Below are 20,758 nucleotides of genomic sequence, written 5' to 3' on the forward strand. Positions count from 1 at the left end.
GATCTATTATTACAGTTTTTAAGTCCAGGATAAACTATTTCTATGTTAAGGGCAGCTTCATACTTTATTTATTCAACAAAACCCTGGAGGAATTGTGCAAGTTCAGCATCTGTGCTCTCAGTGAAGGGTGTGGTGGACTGATGACAATGTGTATATCCGTAAAAATTGTGCACTAACTCAAAGACAGATGTCCACATGACAACTTCCACATTTCCAATAGCTTCTCTCAAGCACAATTGGTTTGAGCAGTGGCAAACCAGGAAATATATCAGGATTTCCACTCCAGGCTCACTGCAGTTCTTTGTACCACCAGAAAGGTTGGAGGGATCTGCACGAGAGAGTGCTGCATGTCACCAGAGTCCATGATAAAAAGCAAAGAATTTCTCAGTTTGGTTTTCATATGACATACATAGGATTTCAATGCCTCCTTCCACAGATCACCTTGACCCCCGAAGAGTTGTGGAAAACAGAATCAAGTGTCACCACCAACCCCAAAGTGGCAATGCCACCATCCTTTCTCAAACTCAGCAACCTGGACTGGGTGAAAGCTGAACCTTTTTCTCAAGAGGTGCAGCTTTCCAGATCCAGATCTGGAACAAAGAGCAAGGTATGAATAGAATGTAGTGTGCCATCGCACAGATGCTAGTAAGCATACAACTAGGGTCTCAAGCTAGAGTGGGGATGTTGTATGATGAGGTCTAGCTTTGTCAGCCAAGCAAAAAAAAAGCTTGTTGAGTAAGGAAAGCCACTTTTATGATGCACTGTACTCCACAGGGCTCCAAACAGCTGATAGGTGCAGGTGAAGATGTTGCCCAGAAGTGGATTACGCCTAGGGCTAAAGTTGCCTTTGTGTCAGAGAAGAAAAAAAAAGGTTTTTTTAATTGTTAGTTTTCAAGGAAAAGGTAAAGAGAATAAAGAAAAATGCTTAAAAAGACAATCTTCTCATGTCTGTGACTATGATTAAAAAAAAAAACAACCAACAACCCTAGATCCTACAGAAGGACTTCAGTAAGTATACCTCCATGTGCTCCTTTAAGAGTGCTGCACAATAAAGCACACAGTGCAGCCATCAATATGCTGCTTTTTCAGTTCTACTTGCATTTTCCTCCACAAATGCTTTCTGGGTGACTTCACTCTTTGACTGCTCATATACAGCAGATCAAGTAAACCAAGCCTGAAAGGCTGAAATGGTCTTGTAAGGAAGCTCACGAAAGCAAGAAAGTAGCTGCCAGTTATACAAATGCCATCTACTCCATTTTACTGCAACAGAGCTTAGAGTTCAAGGGTTAGAACTAGATTTTGCAGTTACCTAAGAAAAGTGGCTCCTCCTGTCTATTCAACACTACATCCTGCTCCTAAAAGCTTCAGCGCACTGCTAGCAGAGTAACATTCCACACTGCACTCATCAGCGCTGTCTCTGGACAGCTTTCTGGAGGTCTCACTCTCAACAGCAAAGCCTGAGGGAGGAAGTGGTTGGAGCCCTGGGAAGTACACGAAGCAGCAACCCACAAGAACACTGGAGTAGTCAAAATCCTTTCAGAGGTGGCTTCAACATAGCCAAGGTCTTACAAAGTCTAGCAGAGAACAACAATATTCCCAGAGCAGCAAATGAAAAGTGACATTGAGTATGGTGTCTATCTGAAGATCACTTCTCACTTATCATATCCCAACACTTGCCTCATGGGGTTTGTTATCCTTACCTTCTCTAAGGAAGTCTAACTGCTGGGACCTTGAAATGTAAATCCATTCTTTGGACACTGTCCTGGCCGGATCACTTGTGTGTACAAGTCCATCCTCTGATGCATACTACAAACACAAGTTAAGACAGAAGCAATCAGAAGCCAAACTAGTGTAGTAGGGAGCTAGCAAGTAGCTATGCTACTTTAACCTTTATTAAAGCTCCGGGCAGATACCAAAGTTCAGACTACATAATTAGACATTTGTAAGGTACCTATCACCATGGTACCAAGAGCCATTCTGCAACAGAAACTCCACTGGGATAAGTAGCTTCCCCAGCAACTCAACACACGGGTGCACACAGCATCCTGTTGAAGGCAACCGTGCAGACTCCTGCAGCCACAACTGACTGTGTCTGAAGCCAGGGACCCAGACACACCTCCTGGACCATCAGAGCCAAGAAACTCTCAAGGTCTTCAAAGGACAAGCTATTAGGTGGGTCTGTGCAGGCCATTTAACCCTGAAATTGTGGTAATATTGTGAAATTCTGTGACATATATTAAAGATTGAATTCAAAGGAAAAACTATGAAAAACCTCCATACTTCATGCTCAAGGCCACCTTGACTGTTTTGCTATCTCATTTGCATATCTCCAAGCATCTTCCATTTTCAGAAGTATTTCCACATGAATCATTGGAATAGTCCACTCTCCCCAAACCACGCTATAAAAGCTGTTCCAAAATCACCCCTACTTTTGTTCTCCAAACCCAGGCCTCTAAACACAGTACAGGAAAAGTTTCTGCTAGAGACAACTCTCAACATGTCCTTCATTTGCTTACATCTGTGATAAACCCTTAGCTACTGACACTTGTGAATACTAGCTTTAGCCTAAAGGCCACCATCCCCAGGGGCTTTTTGAAGGAGAGTGGGAAGTAGAAAGGAGTCCTACACTATAATGTCTTATCTTCTCCAGTTCCTCTGCACCTTCAGTAAGTACATTTGCCTATAGAGGCATTCTTGCTGTTTTCTGCCTCCCTTAGATCCCACTGCTCACAAATTCCTCAAACATCTTCAGTACTGTGTTGAAGTGGACAGCTCAGTCACAGCAGATGACAACTAGCAGAGCCAGCACACAAGAGCTGCTCCTTGACACAGGGTACAAATGGTTGAGGTTTTTCCTCAGATAAAGGTCTTTAAGAGGTTTCACTAAGCAAATATAACAGAACTTGCACAAGTAGTTCAACAGTGAATTACTAACCACATCTAAAGCAGGAGAGCTGGTTTTCCATGGGAGCAGCATCCAGTGCTTGTTCACTCCCACGGTATTGCATTCCTGGGTACCTTCATCAACAGCTCCTCACTGGGGGCTCCACTAGGAAACAGAGATGGACTCATGCCAACAGGGGACACTTGCAGTCACTTACACCACTTTGGAGCTTGTTGTCAGAAAAACAGCCATGGGGAGTTAAGATTTTGTGTGAAGATGCTACTCTCCAGCATAAGCTTAACACAAAGCAAGACTTCGCGCTAACGGTTCCTTGCATGCCTTTGCCATAGCATTACTAACTGTACTAATTTCAAATAAAACACTAGCACAATCCATACACATATGGACTACACAATCTCTCAAACACAAGATTCAGCAGTCACCTTGAAAATAGCGTTACAGGGATTGAAAATAAATCTGCTCAGCAGCGCTCCATTCAACTTTGGACCTTATTGCCACAACACGCTGTACATGATCACAAAGTTTTAGACTCCTTTAAACAGCAATGAGATAAACCTACAGCAAATGTACCCATCTACTGCTGGAAGGGAAGCCTCAGGACTGTGCTCTCCACCAGCTACCCACAAAACGTGTCCAATGAAGGAGCTGCTGGTCTGTACCAAGACTAAGAGCACTCACTAATTCATAACACCAGCTTGAAGAGAAACAGCTTCTGTGACAGGTTAGGCTAAAGGCACTACTAGCACTGATTTCCAGTGCAAGATAGCATCAGAACTGCTTCTCACCATTTCAGCATTCCCTCCAACTGAAGGGTGTCAATGTTTGGGAGGAACAGCAGAGCAGAGCACTTAGAATGGTGCTCACTCAAGACAGAAAGGCAGCAGATAGAGAACACCATTAACACCATCCAAGATAAGTGAGTAGCTGTTCTAGGTTATCATGCTCTGACAGTGATAATGACAAGGGGGAATGGTTTTAAACCAGAAGAGGGGATATTCAGATTAGATGACAGGGAAATTTTTCACTCAGAGGGTGGTGAGGCACTGGCACAGGCTGCCTGGAGAGCTAGGAAAGCCCCATCCATGGAGGCATTCAAGGCCAAGTTGGATGGGGCTCTGCACAGCCTGAAATAGTGAGGGCAGCCCTGTACATGGCAGGGAGTTAGAACTGGATGGTCTTTAACATCCTTTCCAGTCAGAGAAGATTTCTACCTCCATTCTTAATTAGAAGAATATCACTATATTATGACGCAGTACAAGATCTCAACTGTTTTCATATCAATATAGTTCTTGAAAGAAAACATGATATGAAACACTTCCCAATACAGCCTTTTTTTCCATATGAGTTGATCTTTCTTCTTGGGTCTAATCGACAACCAGATTGGATTTTTTCCAAATCAATATTTCTGAGACTGTAGTACTCTCCGAAGACTCTCAAAATAAAACACAAGCTTTAGAAATCAGTCTGGGAGCAAGAACAAGTTCTTACATGTTGATGCTGGCATTCAGACAGCATTTATATGCCTCAAGGGATCCTGAACATTCATCACTAAAATCTTATGAAGAAACTTTGAGGATCACTGCCGCTCCTGTTTGATTTCCTATCTCTCCCCTCCCCGCCCTCGTGCATTTGCTTAATAGATAATGATACTCACAAAGCAGCTCTGATTTATATTGAAAATAGGTGAGAGCTGGGAGCAGTCAGCATGCATAGCCAAGGAGATTTGCAGACCCATGCCAAGTATTTGGCAGGTCAACTGATAGGAACACAGGCATACCAGCACTATGTGCACTTAGGAGCAGGTACATGCATAGACAATCTGCAGGTTTCCCTCCTTGTAGATCTCTCCCTGCTTCTCCTACAGCTTTGTAATCTGTAGCGCTGAAAAAAGGTTCAGGTTGTTAGTATTAACTATTTTCTGCTCTGTGACAACAGATACTGAAGATATCCTTACATCAGACTACTGATGGACAGCTTACATTAATCTCTTTGCTGAGGCCAAGGCCTGTATTGCAGGTTAGTCTTACAACACATGCCTCACCATAATGCACAAGGGAACACTGCTAGATAAAGCTTCAACAAAGACAAGAAAAGAGTGGGCAGAGAAGAGCAACCTGTAGGACTTGTCTACTGGTTTTACACACTTCTTCCATCTTCAGATGCACTTAAGTGTACAAGCAGCAAACAGAAAACCAAGGAGATGCAACAGATCACCCCAGTCTCCTACAAAGAGGGGATATTTTTCAGCAACCAACAGGGGTTTTCAGATACTTTGTGGGCTGGCACAGATCGTGGCTGTAACGCACATGCATACACCAACTTGCACCATAATGCTCGTTACTGGAAAACAGCCCCAAAGCAGGAGGAAACAAAACTTTGATGGAAAGCTTTTTTAGATGTGATTCACATAGTTTGAGAGATGAGAAACCAGTATATTCTGTGGTGCCGTTACCAGAGCTGTAAGCTTTCACCCAGTACTTTGTTCTCAAAAAGCTAACAAGACACACTTAGCAAAAACATTTACATAACCACAATAATCTTTCTTTTCTGAGGCTGGAACTTTTATGCATATTTAAAGAAAGGAATGCCGTGTAACAAATAGCAAAGTATGAGTGCTAAATCATAAGGTCATCTGTTAATCAAATAGAAACATTTAAATCCCTGCAACTGTCATTTAATCACAGACAAATATCACACATTGTTCTCATAGGTTCTTTTTTTAAACCAAGTTTTCGGTACTAAGGAATTGTGTCCCAAGACAAATACCTCCACCTCTAGAGACACCAAAAGCTTCTTAGGCAGAGATGCCATCCCCACACTTAAGCAGATAACCTGCTGTAGTATCAGCACAACTAACCAACTTGTTATGCCCCATCCATGCAAGGCAGCAGCATGACAATGAGCAGCAATGGAACAGTACCAGAAGCGCTGGTTGCCACAAAACTGCAGCAGCTTGTCCTCAGCAGTGTTGGGACCTCAGCCCACACCACAGTAGAAGGCTGCCACTGAGTGAAGAGAAGCACCCAGCAACATCTGTGTTCTGAGTTACCTGAGCTTACTTTGTCACCACCAGTGAAGGTTAAAAAAAATAAAGCAAAACAAAACCACCCGCGTGGATAACAGATGCCTTCAGACACAAGGGAAAAAAATCATCTGTCACACCAATGAACATAATCTAAATACGTAAAAGGATGAACCATCCTCAAACTGATCTCCTCACCTAGCTTGTACAGATGTTTCAATATCAGCTAATTACTCACACTAATTCAAATGTTTTACTAGCTGCAGAGGACAAGTCAGAAGACGACAGTAAGAACTGCTGACTGAACATTAGCACATTCTGTATATTCCATGAACAATAGGCCCTCAGATCTTTAAGAGCATCCACTGACAACCATGCTGGCGTAAGTCAATCTTGGATACTGCTACCAGCAGCTATTTGGTTTTTTGTGTTATGAATTTTGAGGATTTGTTTGGTTTTGTTTCTAAAAATAACTTTACTCTCTTGGACTGAAGACGACCATTGATCAAAGCATTATGACTCTGCTGCCTTTCAGACATTGGGACAGTCTGACTGAAACCTATGAGTAAAGAGATAATGATAGACTATGTGATAGACTATGGAGGCATGCAACATTTGTGCATAATTTAAAAAAAATAAACAATCCATATCAGGAAAACATGGAGGTAGAGATATGAAGACAGTAATTCAAACCACTGCAACAGGCAGTAGTACAGATATTAGGATAACATGCTATTCCCTATTAGTAAACTCATCATGGCGGGAAGAGTCATTAGAAGAGTCCATTGTCCTCAAAAGTAGAACTAATCTCTCTCAAAAAAAATACTTCAAAGATGCTGACAAACAAGCTCACCTTCCCAGCTTATTCAGTAGCACACACATTTACCATAGGATACCAAGGATATGAACATTCTTCTGGTTACTTCAAATTCAAAGACAGGTATCATTTCTGCATATTCACCTACCCTTGAGTTTATTCCATTCACTTGAACCCACACCAGTTTTCAGCCTCCAGAACACTTTTTGGCTACGAGTCTCATGAGGATACTGCTCACTGAACATGAATCACCTTACATCTCACTCTTTAAACATTGTTTAAAAATAAAAAGTATAAAAGTGCATTCCTACAATTTTCCTACAATTAAGCATTTAGATGGAAACTTGAGATTTTAAAGGCACTGCTTAGGACTGATCAAAATAGCATTAGAACATATAGGCATATAGTGTTTATAGCTTTAACTTTCAATCTTCCATATGGTAAATTTACACAGCACTTGCCATCAGTTGTCAAGTAATACAGCCATTCATAAACTTCTACATACTAGTACACCTATTCATCCAGGATTAGGTAAAAGGAGAAACTCAGCCCTCCATTAACCCTCTTCCTCAAAAGCCTGAGAATAGCCAGCAATAGGGACCACCGATCTGCTGTCAGAACATGTTGCTAGATAAAATTACAAGCTGAACAGAGATACCAAAGATTGACAGATCCAGAATAACTTGCTCTCCCTCTTTTTCACTGGTATTTCAAAGCATAGAAAGTACCCATTTCTTTACATCTTCATGTTTCATCACCAAGTTAAAAAAAAGTATGAAGAATAGTCTCAGAGTTTCAGTGGTTTCCAATAGACTGGAAAAACAAAACAATCCTTTCCCAATTCCAACTCTTTTCATTACTGTGTAGGGAAGGGAATTGGCTGCTATAAAGCAATCTGACCTTGCAAAACACAAGCTATAGAATCTCTTGGCAGAAGTCAGAGAAACATTCCTGATTACTATAAATATTCACTAGGTAGATTTATGAACCATTGTCTGATCATTAGCCACCAGCTCTGTACTGCCTTTCCACGTACATGCATTTAAATGCGCCACTTACTGCAGAGGATATTCCACTCTTTGGTGCTGCACATTTAACTTCTTTTGAATTAAATTTCAGAACCAGAAAAATCCATTTACAAGGTCCAATTGCTATATGAAAGGGAACTGATTACTTATTGCACCTTTTTTAAAGTATGAGAATGAGTATTAGAAAAAAAAACCAAGAATTGCTTTCCCTAGCAAGATACCAGCTACAAGGGATCACAAGTATTATTAAGAGTCATATACAAATTGTATGTAGCTCAACTATTTACTCTCAATGGAAAAAGCAATTTTCAGATAGCAAACAGATGTCATGAAATGGAAAGCAGCCAAGTTTACTCCAGAAATTTTTTGAGAGAATAAAAAATAAGACAGGTACTTGTAATTGCCATAAGAATTGCTACATAGAAATAGTTTCCAATGAATTTTATAACAATATTTATAACAATATCAGTTAGTTAAGAACATTAAAAGGATATTTCCACTTGGGACTGATCAGTAACACAACATAATCAACAGCCCAAGCAACCACTGATGGGACTCATGTGGGATTCCAGTGTGAGGTCGCTGTTGGGCTTAGTGCTAAGTCTGCAGTGGCCAGTCTATAGTCACCATAAGAAACAATACCCTAAAGTCACACCAAACTACTACTTGACATACAGAGCTATTACTGAGAAACATCTTTTATATTGCCAGTGCAAGTTTTGGAATTTTATTTCTCTTGATCTTACATTAAAGAGATAGAGTTTGGTAACAAGACATCACCATAGGATAGTCAAGAAGGCATTATAAAATTAATGCATGAGTGCAGAAAACATTTTAATGAAAAACAGGCAGCTCACAGATATACTGGTTTAGCTTCAAGTAGTAAGAAAGCTTGGTTTATCTCAGCTGCTACAGAGTCCATACTGGTCAACAGCTCTATAAGCAGTAATTTGGACCCCCTTCCAGAGAGGAAAAGCTCTTGTCAGAACCTGATAAAGAGCTCCAAGTTTTCTGACAGAGAAGGAGTGTTTTATGGCTTATGGGGAATATGGATCTTTTCAAGGCCTCATGACTGCAGAGAACAAGTGTCATCGAGAGTCTTTGTTCCGTGGAAGGCATCTCCAGAAGAGACAAAAGCCCTTCATAAGAGGTGTTCATGAGGTCAGGAGTGTATGCTTCAAGGCACATATGCCTCACATATGCACTCAGTACACATATGCTTCAAAGCAATACTTTTATAAATAAGTAAATGAGAATTTTCACAATAAAGGTCAAATTGTACTTTATTACAAAAACAAAGAGGCAGCAAAAGTTATAAGGGCAGATCCAAATCCATCCCTTACAAAAAGGAGCCAAAGTTTTCTTTATGGACACGAGAAAGCATTCTGCACACGTTGACTCCCACAGAGGGAATAACAGTGCAAACAAATTGAAGAGGCATGTCAAAAATTCCCACTGTAATCACACAACTTACACTTTAAAAAAGTAATCATCACTACCTGAAATACTCTTAGAACTTGGGAAATCCCTAAATATCCTGCTATTGTTTCCCTGAACAAGATACTGAACAAACTGATCTTGGTGGCACAAGCCTTTAGCATGACAGACAATGTTCTTTTGTGAGTTTTGTGCATTTGCTGCAAAAGGACTTCTCTGTTCCTGCTTGGTTTCTCCTTTGCTTTACCTGGGGTAGTATGCTGTGTAGTTCATGAAGAGCTGAGCCCCAGCAGGGTAATATGCTGTGGAGGGCTGAAGTGTCCGCGGGTTCAGGAGTACAGATGGCTGATAGAGAGCAGCTTCTGTTGGCACAACTGCAGCTGGAGCCGGAAAGGAGTAAGGAGGGGGTGAAAGGCCTAAAAGCAGACAAATGGAAAATAGATTAAGACCTTTCACATTCCAGCACTTAAATGACCTTCATTAGCTGAACAACTCTGCACTTAGTGCAGAGGTTTTTCAAGTTCCTCATTCTCCTGCTCATCACAGAAAATAATGCACTGATAAGGCACTGATGTGGGCCTGACTCCAAGACCAAGGTGGGTACTTCCACCCCTTAGTCAAAAGCAGAGTAAGAGATAAAAAAAAAACACCTCTTGCTCTGGGAGTTGGGTCTCTTTAAGAGGAGTTTTTCTTTTTTAGGCTAAGATTTCAGCATAGTCTCCAATCAAGTGAGACAAATCTCCACTGTAAGAAGAAAACTGCAATGCCTGAGATCTGCCTAACACTCCCAGTACAGAGAACATCATTTCATCCTGATACTCCCTATCCCCAAAACAGCTCTATCTTAAACAACAGGAGAGTAGGAAAAGCCATGGGAAAAGCACCTACTCACGTTAACATTCAGTTTATAAATAAAACAAACAGAAACCACGCTTCATTTCAGATGCCACAGCCAAGAGTTCACACACCCCCTTCCTCCCTTCTCCCATTTTTCAGTATCATAACAATGATATTCAGACAGCCCTGAATGACAGACACTTACTTTAAAGCATCTCACTGCACTGTGGGACGGGGCAGTGACAGAGCAGAAAAGGCTTGTGTGAGGGGAAAAAAATAAAACCACTTGCACTGCAGTTAGAAATGGGAACACTGCCACTCAAGATCTCCCAAACTTTGTGACTTCTATTCAATAATCCATTCTAGGAGCTCTCAGGAGAAGCTTCCAATTCCTGTCTACAATATCTGTCACATTTAGGACCGCATATTGCAGATCCCTTCTTGGGTACTTGTGTTGCAAGAAATGCTAGTGGACTGTAAATCTCTACTCCTAAGGATTAGCTGAAGGTCCATTCATAGTTCAAGATAAACCACACCCAGGAAGTTCACTATCAGATTAGCTGCACTGACTATCAGGGTTTAGATATGTTTCTTTGAAAAGCCACCATCATCAGTAAATACCTTTGCATAGGAGAGAAAGCTTCTAACCAATTGCCTTGTAATTTACTATCTTGGAAGCAATGCATTATTTCCTCCCATAAGCACAGATTTATATGGCACATATCAGCCCTTAAGTTCTTAAAGCACTGTCCCCAAATGTTTGTCTAGATCAAAACTAATAGCCCTAGAGAGCATAACTATATATGAAATACAATTCCTGCAATTATCTGAGGCCAAAACTAAGGTGTATTTATCTTCCACAGAGGCAACTCAGTTCTGTACAAACAACAGAAAGCTAAGGAAGAGTTCAGCTGGCAGTGGTAGGTAGAACAGTCGAGGTTAAGTCCAAAGGAGAGCCTTACCAATGGTTTCATAAATTATGTTTTGAGAGTGAAAGGGCAAGGACTTACTTGACATGTTCATCATGATAAGAAGTATAAATACAAATCAACTTAAATGAGAAATGTATTTAAGACTTAGACAGTCAAATTATTTTTTCCATTGGAATGGCTTGCCCTGGCCAGCTTAAGTTTCAAGGAGGGGAAGGCAAGTTTGCCACTGAAAAACAAGAGGAATTTCAAAGTAGTTCTTCAATCACAGCAATCCACAACCAAAGGGAAAAGTGAATGCAAGCTGCTGATGATTTTAGATGGAGTGGCCTTCTTTTACCACCCCCATCTGAAACTCCTTTCCCAGAAAAAGAGTAAGAAAGCAGCTCCAACACCTACCCGCACACAGCGTAGAGTAATTGGCAAGTCTCATGCAAAACTTACATGGTAACTTACATGGTGGTGGGGATAAGCCATTTCGATTTAAAGTGCCCCCCATTAACACAAAGTTCATCTCCTCAGCAGAACACTGAAAGACTTCAACGTATCTGTCCTTCATTGTCTTCTTATGACACTTCTGCGCAGCCAGAAAAGCTCGTTCTGCAGATTTCATCTGAATAAAAGCATCTCCCGATGGACGTCCCTGCAAACAAGATAGACAAGGAAATGTTTCTAAAGCTCCCATGAATTAGCAACATAATGATTTCAGTTGTTATAACAAGTCACTTTAGTCATAAAAATATTTATCTCTGAAGTTAAGTGCAGCCAATCATCCCTACAGACTCCTATATCCACCAGTGTGTTTCAACTCCCTCTGAGGCTCCCCACCATCGTTGGGGAATCCTGGTCTGCCCACTGCTTCTTCCCATTTGCGCTAACTTAACTGAGAAAACAAACACAATTAAGTGCTAAACTTTGTATTTTTTTTTCTTTCTTTCAAGGCGAATATGGGTCAGAATATTTTGCAATGGCACTAGCCTAAGGCTAATCAAGTAGGTAGGCTTGGTGTGAGCTTGCAGGGAAGAAAAAGTATATCTTTCCATACAACTGTGAGTGGGATAAACAAGGAGTCACTTGAACCACATGCACCTGCTAACTAAGTAGCCAAAACCCGAAGTAAAGCTCTGAAGTCAGCTCTGACTTCAGTTCTGGGGCAGTCCTCATTATTTCTGAGGGAAGAACCATTACACACTTGTTTCTGATGAGGGAGTCAGAACCAAGGATAGCAGGCATAGGGAGAATATTCTGGAAGATAATAATCAAATAGTTTGGTACATGAAGAGAAAATAAAAGTGTGTGACAGCTTTGGGCAGGGATGGCCGATGCTCACAGGTCTGTACACACACACTGCAATTTCTTCCTCCAGGTTCTTTAGTCACTGCTTACTAGGGTTGATACTTGCAGAAACAAGTACTTGTGCTTTGGCATCTGAATCTTTTCTCCCAGTCCTGTTCATTCCTTATCTTTTTCAGCCTTGGTTAGCCAATGGCTAGGTAAAGTTCTCACAGACACAGATCTTAAGACAGAGGTACTGCAGAAACTGTAGCCCCCACTCTCTTCCCCAACCCTTCAAGGGCAGAAGCTTTGCCCAGGAAGAGGAACCACTCTGCATGTTCAGTGTAGGCTTAGTGTTGCTCAAAGCAATTTTAGAACCATTTTTATACCACAGTCATCAGTACAACCACTCAGGGCATCTCTGTGGAGTATGAGGAGTTGCTTTCTCCCTCCCTCAAGCCAAAAAGCTACACAGACGGACAAGGAGATAACATCTGCCTTTGTCTAAAAGGTTTTGGTAGAAACTGCCTCCAGCAAACTACTGCAAAGATCTGACTATATAGGGCAATGAGCTGTTTATCTGTGTACTCTGCCTTGGTCATTTAAGAGAAGTAACTTCCCTTCAGATCTGAAGGTTCAGCTAAGCATAAGGACTTGTGTCATAGGAAATCCTTGCACCTCTAAAAGGCCGCAGTCACTGATGTCCTCGTGTATTACCTGAGGCATATTGTTTGCCAAAGCAGGGGCAAATCACTCTTTTGTGAGGTAACACTGACCAGTTTTGTTTTGAAGATACACCTTTCACGAGGGGAATTAAGCATCTTGCTGAGCAGGACTCTCCAGTTCCAGCTCCAACAATACAAAATCACAGCTGGTGCTATGGGATCACCTTCCTCTCCCATCAAATGAAAAATAAAAAAAACTATGGCTTTGCTTTAGACATATGGGTCTCACTGACAGAAGCCACTCTATAGAAAATGCAGCAGCTGTTAAAGCATGGTTCTTATACACTCATCTATTGTCAGTACACTTTTAGAAGCAAAGCCAATTATCATTATTAGTGTCAGTCCCAAAAGCACTCCCCTACTGGTGATGATATCAAGCCTGTTCATGTATCCAACCTGCAATAAGGCACCTACCAACCTGGTGATTTAGCACCATGTGAACGCCATGGGTTCGAATGTCTGTAGAGAACTCCCCCAAGAACTCCAGGATGTCCTCAATAGTGGCAGCATAGGGAAGACCACGCAAACGTATGCAGTCTCTGACATTAGTTGGAGGCACAAATTGCTGAGGTAATACTGGAAGAATAGGAGGTGTTGGGAGAGGAATGAGAGGTGTGGAAGAGTACCTATTCAGCACCTGTGCAAGACAGAAACAAAGGTTACAGAAAGCCTCCTCACTTCAACTCACAGGAATGGAATGCAACATCCATCCCATTTATTTTCAGACTGGGAAGTATTTTTAAGAAAAATGTGAGGCATTTTCTGGGCTTCAGTCACAGCAGTAATGCTTAGGATTTAAACATTTTGCAATAGATCTTGGGAAAAGTCAGCTTATTCTGAAGAATTTACTTGAACTGCAAAACAAGTCTCAAAAGATCCCCTAGAACACAAAACCTGCATTTCTACAGCATTTTTATTGGGGAAGATATCTGAAAATATTCTACTAGCTATACAGGCATGGGGCCACTTCTACCTCAAATTCCTCCTCTGCTAAGCATTAGGATGATCTCCAGACTAGAAGCATACTGTACTACCAAGCAGCCTTACATTGCTGAGTCACAGAATTTGAAATCTCAGAGCATGACTCCCTTATTTCTTGGGTAATCTGATCAGTAGAAACCCCACCCAATCACCACCTATTCAATAACTCCCTTTTAGCTATCTCTGAATAACAGAAATATTCGTTTATATGTGTAATCAGATAGTTTTACTAAACAAAAGAATTAGAGGAGCACTCAAGAAAAATACAACAACAAGAGCAAGCAGTGCAACTAATGTTTTCTCACTGTTAGTGTCATCATCCAAACAAGGCACTGAAATCTCTGCATATTTGGGGATAAAAAGCCACGCCATTGCTTGGTTAAAATGAAATTACTCCAGCTAGGCTACAGTCTGCATCACAAACAGAAGTTAGTAACATCAACCTAAGCTCTATACATTTTTTGAGACATTAGTCCTCCCAGCCCCACACTTCATCCCCTTGACAGCATAATCAATGGTCATCAAGCTGTATGAAATGGTGGGAGGCACTTTTCAAGCCCAGTTCCATATGACTCTGTCACCCTCTGCCAGGCAGCCAGTGCTGACATTAGAGACGGTTTAAAAGGTTCTTGACATGCTGCTCTCTAAAAGACAATCAAAATGCTCTGCTTCCCTGTGCTGGGAACTTTCACAAGACTTTCAGATCAAAAGTTGTTACTAGCACTCCTTTCAGATAGAGCTAAGCCAGCAGTGAACTTAAAGTTTGCTGACTTAGTGTTTTACATTATAGATACTGTAATTACGTAAAACTACTGCTTGCAAGTCTATCAGAAGCCAAAAGTGAGAAAACAAGAATTTTTAATATATATACATAAAGAAACAAAATCTTTATATAAGGTCAGACAGATGCCAGGAGTAAGAGAAGAGCATAAAAAGCTTTTAGTCATGGCCAAGTAGTGTTTGCTGACACTACTCTGTGCCAGTGTGGGAGTCTGGAATACTGGAAGGTGCTTGCAGGCTTTCTACCCACCTGCTGAACTTCTGCTGCAGTGCTCCTGAAGAGTTCAATGTACCTTTTTCCAAGCAAGTCTTTATGCTTTTTCAGTGCATTCTGTGCATATTCCTCGCAAGCAAACAACACAAAGGCATCCCCTGTTGGCCTGCTGTCAGGGTATGTGACAAACAGGACTCCCTCCTTCCCTCCTGTTACAGGGCAGTGCTGGCCAAAGAATGTCAGTACTTCTTCTGCTGTCACATTGAAAGGAAGACCTCGCATCCTGACAATCACTTGGTTTTCTTTTGATAAGAACTGTGCAACCTCGTTGGAAGTGCCTTTAAAAAAAAACCAAAAAAACAAAAGCACTTAAGTCTTGGCAGCCATATAAAACCCTGAGTAAGTCTGGCATAGCTACCTCCTCTCCCTGCAGGATCCCTTCTGCATGAATAGTGCCTCTGTGCACCTCACCTTTTTCACTTAGACCTCTGGCACACACTGAAGCCACAATACGCAGCAATCAAGTACCCAGGCTACTGTGCTGGGAAAGAAAGCTGGAAGGGCATGTTGAAGACAGGAATTTCATCCTACACTAAGAAAATAGTGTAAGTCTGCAATTCTACTTCCACTATCTTTAGAAGACCACTGATGTTCACATTTAAAAGCCTACACTGCCCTATCTCCAAAGCTACCTGCTAACCAACTCCACACCTTAATACAGACCTTTCAGTTATTGCTAGTTCACTTTGCAAAGCTGATATACAGAATAAATTTGTGCCAGACATGCACTATTTTTCCAACATTAGTATGTAATATTTTTATTTTGAATGGTGTAACTTCTCAAACCTATTTAATAGCCATCTATTCAACAACTTAACCTCTCCTGCTCTAAAACCTTAACCTTAGGTATTCAGTTAGTCATTTATAAACTTGTCAGAAAGCAAGAAAGCTCTTAAAGCAGTACTGTTCATACGTAACAGCTTATCTAGCCTTAAGTTGAATTCTCTATGATTGTAATCATAAAGGAATAGGGTAGTCTGTACCCCTAAATTTCCCCTTTATTTAGGAGCAAAGATTTGATTTGAAGAAATCCCCTGTTATTTACACTGTGGTAGCTGTTTGCTTTTATATAGAAGTCTCCTAAGCAACAGCAGTTTTTTTTTTGAAAAATTATTCAGGTTTCAGATTTCAGCAGACAAAAACATTTAGGTCATCTTCCTAAGTGACAGGACCTAGCAAACAAAACTCATTCAGATCACTTTGACAGATCAAATCCTCATGTGTCAGGCTGCTTGAAATTGGTAAGGGTATGGAAGGGAGAAAGGTGGGCAGGTAAGTCATGGAACAACTTGGACTGCCAGCAGATACACACCAGCCACCTAGCTTGCTCAGGGAAAGGAAATAGGAGATTACATCCAAGAAGAGCTACTTAAAACCCCAAATTAACTGGGGATGCTAATAGAATAAGCCCTCTCTTCTCATGACTTAAACATTACCTCCTGCAATTTTTAGGAAGTCTTCACCTGTTGCCTTGTATACCTGATGAAAGGGAAGAAGAAAAAACATGTGACTGACATGCATTTCACATTCCTGTTGAGAAGATGACCTCAGAGCAAGTGGTACCCACCTCAATGTATCGGTTTCCCATGTGATGCTTGTGCCTTTGCAGTGCTAGATCTCTATGCTCTTCATTTACAAACCTGACAAGAGCCTCCCCATTCCTCCTACCTTGGGCATTGAGGCAGAGTGCAGCACCTCCCCTGCAAGATTTAAGTTAAAGACATAACCACTCCAAGATAAGGGCAAGTGAAGCACTACAGAGGTAGAGGTAGGTTCCTCGCTACTAACTTGGCAATATTTAAGCCTTTGAAGAACTTTGCTATGTCCTGGTCAGATGACTGCCAAGGGAGCCCTCTTGCTCGGATGACAGCATTGTCGTCCACAAGTTCCATCTTGCTGCTGCAGGCACAAGAGAAGAAACAGTGCAGAGAGGGCTTCAGCATCTGGTACAAGCACAAACCACTGCCTGTCACCTGTACTCCAGTAACAAGCTTCTGCCCACAGTCCCTGTCTGCTGGGTGAGGGGAAGGTATTGCCAGGGCTTCCTAAGACCCATGACAAAGTCACTGCAAGTGACAAGCTCTGCTAACCTGCCTTTCCCAGCTCCCCTCTGTGCTGCTCCACACCTGCTCCTCGAGCTCTCTTTTCTTTGAGCATTTCCCTGCTTCATTCTCACCTCATGACCTACTGATGTCTTGTACTAACCCTGTTCGACCAACAGCATAGCACAATGAAAGTACTTGCTCTGCTAAGCCTGGCTAACTAGAGATTGAAGCAGAACAGTTAGATGTAAGCAAATCTTGTATCTGATAGTCCATGACTGGCCCTTGCACACTAAGACTGGATTTGTTTGGGATTTTACATAGCATTGAGGAACTCCTGCCCAAGGGGTTTAGCCTTAACATTTTGTGTTTGGGCCACTGCTGCACTACTGGAGACCAACACAGCCACAGGCTAGGTTGGCTGTTTAGCATGGGAATAGCTCAGCCACACTGAGGCACATTTAATTGGCCATTACTACAGCCTCTTTTGTTCTCTTGCACGTTCGAAAAGCCATGTAGAACAAAACACTGACAGCTACCCATCGCTGTCTCTCTGGCTATTGGAGGGACAGGCTGCTGCAAGGAGACAGACCACAGGACTGAAGGAGTAGCTGCCCGCCTTCATCTGGGAGGGCTGTGCAGTGCCATGCTATAGGAGGGCCACGTTCCAGATTTTCAGTTCTCAGGTGAGCTTTCCATTAGACGTAAGTAGCATTTTGGACAGACATCCCCAAATTCTCTATCTGAATGCTTTGCCTCAAGAAAATGTAAGCAATAGGTACATACATTTGTGCAAATAGGACAGCATTACCTTTTATGACACACCTTTGCAGTTCAAACAAAACCTATTTCACTTATTATCACAAATAAGATGGGAATCTTTTACCTTATTACCTGATTTCATTAGTGAAAGGGGAAACTTAGAACAACACTAAAACTAAAAGCTGCCTGAACTCATCTCACTGGGTAATTTCTGCCAGAATTGCCACATTCAGCTCTTCCTCCTTGGGCTCAGAGTGCCAGTACCATTGACTGTGATGACAGTTAATCTGGAAGGGGAAAGTAAGCATTCACACAAGAAGGAAATCTGAATAAGGTCAGCTTAACACTGGTCTCTTGTGATACCACAGTGCAAGTATCCAGCAACACTGAGGAAAAACTGTATTCATATATGGAAGTACACAATTACTTTTTTTGTTAAATACCATCAGGCATAGATAAATGCTTTATGTTTAAAGCATTTCGGAAGAAGACAATCATGGAGCTCAAGCACTTTACTGGTAGCAGTCTATTGTTTGACACTGTGTCTTTATGGAGATACATATTTCCTACACAAGAAAAGAAATCAACATAATGCATGTTCAATAACTGTGAAGCAAACTGCAGGAAAAGTGGAAAAGTTAATACTAATAGGTTTACCTCCGCAAAAATGCTTAAGTTCTTTGGTAACAGCACAGCACACTCAACATCCATTATATGCACTTATTAGAACCCAGAACTACCAGTATCTAACAAGCAACAGCTTCCTGCCAGGCTTCACTCATGCATCTGATGCAGTTCTCTATTCCCCTTCCCACTTAAAACATCTAATTTATTCCCACAGCAGTGACAGGATAAATAAAAAATAATGGCAACCGCTACTTGCAAATTATTAATACAGAACAGCTTATATAAGCAGTGTCTGGTGCTTTTTTTTGTTGCTTTGTTTTTTTAAAAAGGAAAGGGAGAAGATACGTACCAAGGCCCGCTTTCAAATTTGTAGTTCACTCTTTCTGGATCTGAAAACCTGTGATCTGTGAAACACAGTACAAGTTATTTCCTTCTTCCTCAGCATGCAAAATGCAGAGACAAAAATGAGCAACACAAGACCAGTTCACCACAATCACTTACTGTATGGTTCAGATATCAGTGTTAAAATAATGTTCCCCATATCTTCAACTCGAGAGGCTCCATATGAGAGTGCCGAACTGTTCTTGTCAAGATTTAAATCTTTGTGCCGGAGTTAAGTCAGTCATCACCAGATAGATTTCAAATTGGTCTCCTACTAAAGCAGCAAGCTTTGACATTATCTTAATGGTAAGTCACTTCTCAGGGGAAGATTTAAGCCTGTTTCCTGCCGGGATGCATCAGCTGCTCTGGGTTTGCTGCTGCCTTCGCCTCTAACTACTGCCACCTGCGGGAGCATGAGGTCAAACCAGAAAGCGTCTGGGGACATGAGACCCCATAATAAGAACATACATATTTAATACACTCATACATTTTGTATATCTGAAAGACAGAAACACTCTTGCATGCAGGAGAGACTGGAGCCCTGTCCTCTTTAATTAAGATCATCTCTAATCTCTAGGGGAAGATGCAGGGATGGAGGAAAAACAAAACAGAAACTGAAAGAGATGTAACACGTTTCCTAAATTATCTAGTACTCTACCTAAAGTAGAGTAAATATGTTATCACTTCGATAAAATTCACAAGCAGCACCTTGTTTAAATCTCACCTATTTGAAATTCCAGCTTGAGCTTTATACTGTTACATAGCATTGGGAAGAACCAGCTTAGAGTGCACCATTGTGGACAACTGGGGGACAAACCAGAGCATTACAACCTGTGTGTCCTCCACAATCCTTCAGACTCAAGACTGATCAGTTATAAATTCAAACTCATTGAGGGAGTCTGATTTAAGTTGCATATACCAAGTCTTTCCTCACACAGCTTTTGAAGTGTTTATTACAGTCTCTTTTGCTTCTTGCCATATTTGAACCCCGTAACAACAAATTACACAACTGTAAGATTATGTGCAACTTCACTATATTTATTTAGTCAATTTTTAAAAGGACTTTCTAGCCACATTTTTTTTAAAAAAGAATGGCTAAAAAAAATAGAAACAAGAACTATAAAGCAGTATTAAGTAGGACTTGTCTTTTCTGTCTTATCAATTCAAATTATGATATTAGAAGGAAAAAAAAAATCAAGCTTCTTAAACAATGATACCTATCCAGACAGCAGTAAAGCAAGGCACTGAAAACAGACAAACCAACAGTTACTTGCTCCCATTCCCATAAAGCTGCACAAGACATTTCAAATGCATAGTTTGCTCAAAAGTTGCTTATCCATCCCAGATGGCAAAGTTCCTCTCAAAGAAAAGTTTTTTTCCACCTAGAGTTGACTACATTTTGAGTTGGTAGGTGCCTACGTGAAGCACAGAGAGTAGAGGAACAACCTCTGTTGAAACAGCGATGCACACTACCTCTGTTCTATCACCTCAACACAGGTAGTGGCAGAGGGGGTATAAATATCACTAGGGAATAAAGTCTTCCCATTATTTGGAATTTGACAGCAAGTCATTACTACAAAACACTTTTAAATCACAGGACTAAAATAATTTAAATAAGTAATTAACCAGATTAATAAATCTTTTCCACAGCAAAGACAGGAAAAACACAGCACTGAAGCTTTGAGACAAACCCAAGGTTGTGACTTTGTTGCTTTTAGGTCTGCATTTGAGTGGAGAACGTGAAAGGACAGTGCTGCATCAGCTTCAAAAGCACTTGTAAGAAGTGATTTATCATAGCTAAAAATTAAAAAAGACAAAAAATAAACCACATAAGTTAAGCCAGTGATCCATCCCTGCCACCTGCACCACCAGTCTGCCATTGCCATCATCTGCCCTCCAAGTATACCACTGGAGTACACTGGTAAAAAAAAAAAAA

At 41.2% G+C, this 20,758-nt stretch overlaps 1 protein-coding gene across 3 annotated transcripts in view; it reads right to left on the reverse strand.

Moving 5' to 3' along the window:
• The window catches only part of ESRP1 (epithelial splicing regulatory protein 1), a 36,057-nt gene that overhangs the window by 6,103 nt on the left and 9,196 nt on the right, over nucleotides 1–20,758 (reverse strand). Inside the window, exons 5-15 of one of the 3 annotated variants that reach the window (XM_065752070.1) lie at nucleotides 18,943–19,041; nucleotides 18,791–18,845; nucleotides 16,799–16,909; nucleotides 16,578–16,710; nucleotides 16,447–16,489; nucleotides 14,987–15,288; nucleotides 13,394–13,612; nucleotides 11,432–11,618; nucleotides 9,457–9,625; nucleotides 1,701–1,806; nucleotides 246–328 (exon numbers count right to left, since the gene is read on the reverse strand). In XM_065752070.1, the coding sequence (XP_065608142.1) occupies nucleotides 1,716–1,806; nucleotides 9,457–9,625; nucleotides 11,432–11,618; nucleotides 13,394–13,612; nucleotides 14,987–15,288; nucleotides 16,447–16,489; nucleotides 16,578–16,710; nucleotides 16,799–16,909; nucleotides 18,791–18,845; nucleotides 18,943–19,041 (1,409 nt within the window). In that variant the 3' untranslated portion in view covers nucleotides 246–328; nucleotides 1,701–1,715. Of the gene's footprint in view, nucleotides 1–245; nucleotides 329–1,700; nucleotides 1,807–9,456; nucleotides 9,626–11,419; nucleotides 11,619–13,393; nucleotides 13,613–14,986; nucleotides 15,289–16,446; nucleotides 16,490–16,577; nucleotides 16,711–16,798; nucleotides 16,910–18,790; nucleotides 18,846–18,942; nucleotides 19,042–20,758 lie in introns of those variants that run through there. The other 2 variants (XM_065752068.1, XM_065752069.1) reach the window with 2 other exon arrangements.

Source organism: Cyrtonyx montezumae, unplaced genomic scaffold, assembly GCF_038088225.1.
Source record: "Cyrtonyx montezumae isolate F1298 unplaced genomic scaffold, pur_monq_1.0 scaffold_8, whole genome shotgun sequence".
Classification (NCBI taxonomy): domain Eukaryota; kingdom Metazoa; phylum Chordata; class Aves; order Galliformes; family Odontophoridae; genus Cyrtonyx; species Cyrtonyx montezumae.